The 4,621-nt window shown below is 34.1% G+C and overlaps 1 protein-coding gene across 1 annotated transcript in view; it reads left to right on the forward strand.

Annotated features, from left to right (window-relative positions):
• Nucleotides 1-4,621, forward strand: part of LOC111085863 (Down syndrome cell adhesion molecule homolog) — a 113,827-nt gene that overhangs the window by 91,049 nt on the left and 18,157 nt on the right. The window contains exon 12 of the mRNA XM_022386408.1: nt 2,763-3,000. Coding sequence (XP_022242116.1) covers nt 2,763-3,000 — 238 coding nt within the window. The remainder of the gene's footprint in view (nt 1-2,762; nt 3,001-4,621) is intronic.

Below are 4,621 nucleotides of genomic sequence, written 5' to 3' on the forward strand. Positions count from 1 at the left end.
TTTGTGTTTAGTTTCATGATCCAAATATTCCATCTGCCGATATTCGTAAGGATATTCTTTTAACCGAGGATTAAGATTTGTAAATTTTAAGTTGACCATATTGGTCCTTTTTTATAATAAAGTACTCAGTTTCTCACGGTTAAAAATACGCTGAAAGTTATGTTTCGCAGGAAATGCCTAATTATCTTTAGGTCAGACAAACTTCCAACTTGACTTACACTAAATTCTTCTTGCGATTTTAACCCTAACGTTTTCATACTAAAAACGTCAATTGCAGAACTTGTTTTAATTCATAGCGTTGGTGGAAAGCTAATACATTTGATGAAAACATCACTATAACAGGAATATTACTTTCTTGTTACTCTTTATCACAGCATACTGACCTTTCGGATGTTTATTTAACTTTGGAAAGTTTGTTTCTTTGTAATTAAGCACAAATCTACACAATGGGCTATCTGTGCTCTGCCCACCACCGAAACTTGTTTTCTAGCGTTGTAAGTCCGCAGACATACTGCTGTGCCACTGAGAGGGGCAACTTTGGAAAGCTATCTATTGTTTTTGTACTTTGTAGCATTTACAGTGACCAAGTTTAATTATTAATCAGTTACTAATATTATTTTTAATTGCTAGATACTAATGACTAACTAGATGACTCATTAGTATTATGATCTTATATTAATAGAAATATGATCAATAATACTAAAATAGTTGAAGCAACTAAGTATGGTAAAATGAGAATTCTATATAATTGTTCGGAAGCAAAGAAAGTGAGACATAGTGAAACAAAAAATGAACTATATCTCCGAAAAAAAACAATGACTTTTTTTTTCCATTTTGCTCAATGGTTTAATTACTAGCTTTCTTCGGGAGCATAGGGCTTGTGTTTTAAGTAAGAGATATACACTTGCCTTGCTGCATAACTAACTATTTCTAGAGTTCTTCGTATGACAAGAGACCCAGGATTGTGCTTATGTAGTAATGTAAGGTAACAGACCGTAGAGGAATTCTGCTGTTTACTTTCTTGTAGATTATATTTTTCTGAAATGTTTGTTGCCCCACTATCTCACTCAGTGACTCAGCGGCGAGTCTGAAGGAATATAATGTTCAAATCTCAAAGAAATTCAATATGTAAAATATCATCACTATCTGTATTCGTTTTTTTTTTTAGAGTGTCCTATTCGTATATTGTAGAATGTTTATCTCTTATGATAAAAATTATAGAATTTTTGGGGATTACGGCACAGTTTTATGTTTGCTAAAGTACGCATTTTCGGCTCCTTAGCCAGGATTACTTACAGGTACATTGTATTTATTGACTGTTCCTCAGAGATTGTTTGTAATACTGTTATTTAGAGACACAGTAAACAAAGAGAGAGTCCCCCAGTAGCACAGCGGTATGTCTGCGGACTTACAACGCTAGAATTCAGGTTTCGATACCCGTGATTGTTACAGCAAAGATAGCCCATTGTGTAGCTTTGTGCTGAATAAATAAACAAACTGAAATGTTTGTCAGCGTTCGTATTTCCTACATTTGTCAATCAAAGAAACAACCTTTAACTACAAATGAAAATTATATCTAAATTTTATTTTCATTTTGAGATGAAGATAATTTGTTTACAAAATACCTAATGTTCTCCAGTTTGAATAAGCAGGTTAATCACAATCAGTTGCTAAGGCTTAGCTTATGTTTGTTTGTTTGTATTGAATTTCGCGCAAAGCTACACGAGGGCTATCTGCGCTAGCCGTCCCTAATTTAGCAGTGAAAGACTAGAGGGAAGGCAGCTAGTCATCACCACCCACCGCCAACTCTTTGGCTACTCTTTTACCAACGAATAGCCGTCATATTATAACGCCCCCACGTCTGAAAGGGCAAGCATGTTTAGTGTGACGGGGATTCGAACCCGCGACCCTCAGATTGCGAGTCGAGCGCCCTAACCACCTGGCCATGTCAGGCCTAGCTTATTTTTGAAAACTCTACACACATTCTTATATAACTACTATGTCTAACTAAGAGTTAGCCAAAGGAGGTTAATCACAATCATTTGCTAAGGCTTAACTTATGTTTGAAAACTGTACACGCATTCTTATGTAACTACTATATATAACTAAGAGTTAGTTAGTCAATAACGTTGCGTTTGTTCTATTTCCTATAGCTACATTTTCCAGTATTAAAACTGTAAAAATAAAATACTATTATAGCTAAACAGGTAGTTGAACGTTTCTAATTAGAGACTTGCATATTTATATTAACATGGCGGCCAATACTATTGCAACAACATCTTAACTGGAGCTTTTTTATTGGAGCTTTTAATTCCAATTTGGTAATGGTTAACAATCGGTTTATTATTTTGCACTTTTTGTTGCGCTGTTATAATTGTTCAACCTCTATTAGAATGCTTGTCGCGCACTTTTGATATCAAATAATTTAACTTCTCTTAATTATAGGGACCTGCTAGATGTACCTGAGCAGGGTCCCCCGAAAGTATTTTCTTTGAAGGGTAACACGTGTTTTTATTTCTTGCTTTAGAAGTTCATATGTCATGCTGTGTTGTAGCCTATAGAGTGCATAATTTTCCTCGTGATTCATGGCATGCGCACGTTTTACTGACGTCACGACAGTACAGATTGCAACGTTAAGTGTCCCTTACGTGACGTCATTTTAATGTCTATTGACTGAATGACAGAGAACACACTGCTGTATGGTGGTGCGAGTGGTTAAAACAGGGAAAAGGTAAGCATTTTTTTATGTTAATCCGTTACAGCCGCCAAGACAAGAACATTGGAATGGGAAGATTGTTGGGTATTACATTGGCTATAGACCTGCTGAAGAAACGATGTACTCGTACAAATCATTCAACGTCAAAGATGTAGCAGAACAGGAACAGTTTCACGTGACAAACCTTCGGAGATCAACCATCTACTACATCACCATCCATGCTTTTAACAGCAAAGGATTAGGTCCAAAATCTGACGAAATAGAAGTAAAGACTCTGGATGATGGTATTTATATAACATCGGATTATATCATCTCAGTGTTATTAAAATTCTAGAAATATATATATATATATATATATTCTACAAGACTTGTTATTGTCTTAAGTATTTTTAATGGACATTTGAGAAAGACGTTTCCTTATATAAATTGCTACTTACTGATGTAGATGTTCTTTTTTTAATATTAATATTTTGAACTCTTAACTTGATAAAATTGTCTAGAACAAGTCTCATTGGGCTGTTGTTTAGGGCATTTAGAAATGTATCAAAACTTTCCAGTTCACACCTGTACTCTTAGTTTTTCCCATATAGTTAAACTGGTTACAAACCCACCTTTTCTTGCTAGAAAGTAAGATCGACTGGTTAAGGGAAACCCATAAAACGAGGGAACTAATTACTGTGTGAATTATGAAACCCCAGAATTGATCTCATCTGTAAACTTTCGCATCTTATCACACATTGTTTCAAAAGTAACACTTTATTAATTTCTGGCATCATCGTTCCATTTAAAATGCCGATTCTTAAGATCAAATGTTAATCAGAAAAAAATAATTTCAGTTTTGTGCCCCTACAGTGGATAAAACTATCGTCCAATAGAAAACACACACAAAAAAAGGAATTCAGTATTTTCAAGTGACTCTTTCAGTTCCACCAGCTGACTTTGTATTCTGGTTTTGCTGGTTTTTTTTATCAACTGCAGTTGGAGTCTTCTGATACATTTGCAAACAAAAATTATTCAACAACCAGATGAACTATGTGCTTGATAAATCTTATTGAGATTCCAGTTGTATTTCTGTTGTGAATTATACCTTCCCATATAATAACGATAACCACAAAACAATAATTTATTTAAAGAAGTATTTATTAATTAATTGATAATGATTATGAGCTTAAAGTATTTTATCCTATGATATCTAACATTTCTTAAAAACGATCCAAAGTGTTCCACTTTTTACTTTTGAAGTGGAACGCACCTGTTAACACCTCCAAAACGTATTTGCAAGCAACTTATCTAATTACTTGTAAATTGTAAATGAAATTACAAACAAACATGACTTTCATTAAGAAAAGAACCTCTATTTCGTTCTGTAATTTCAAGTATGAAACCATTGAAGATGGATTACCAAGAGAAATTTAGAATGATGTAAAGAAACTGTTACTCAGAACAAAAATACACTTAGTATTATCAGGTTGGAAACGCAAATACACTTGGTATTATCAGGTTGGAAACACAAATACACTTGGTATTATCAGGTTGAGAACACAAATACACTTGGTATTATCAGGTTGGAAACACAAATACACTTGGTATTATCAGGTTGGAAACACAAATACACTTGGTATTATCAGGTTGAGAACACAAATACACTTGGTATTATCAGGTTGGAAACACAAATACACTTGGTATTATCAGGTTGGAAACACAAATACACTTGGTATTATCAGGTTGAGAACACAAATACACTTGGTATTATCAGGCTGGAAACACAAATACACTTGGTATTATCAGGCTGAGAACACAATACACTTGGTATTATCAGGCTGAGAACACAAGTACACTTGGTATTATCAGGTTGAGAACACAAGTAAACTTGGTATTATCATGTTTGAGAACACAAGTACACTT

This window comes from Limulus polyphemus, unplaced genomic scaffold, assembly GCF_000517525.1.
Source record: "Limulus polyphemus unplaced genomic scaffold, Limulus_polyphemus-2.1.2 Scaffold669, whole genome shotgun sequence".
Classification (NCBI taxonomy): domain Eukaryota; kingdom Metazoa; phylum Arthropoda; class Merostomata; order Xiphosura; family Limulidae; genus Limulus; species Limulus polyphemus.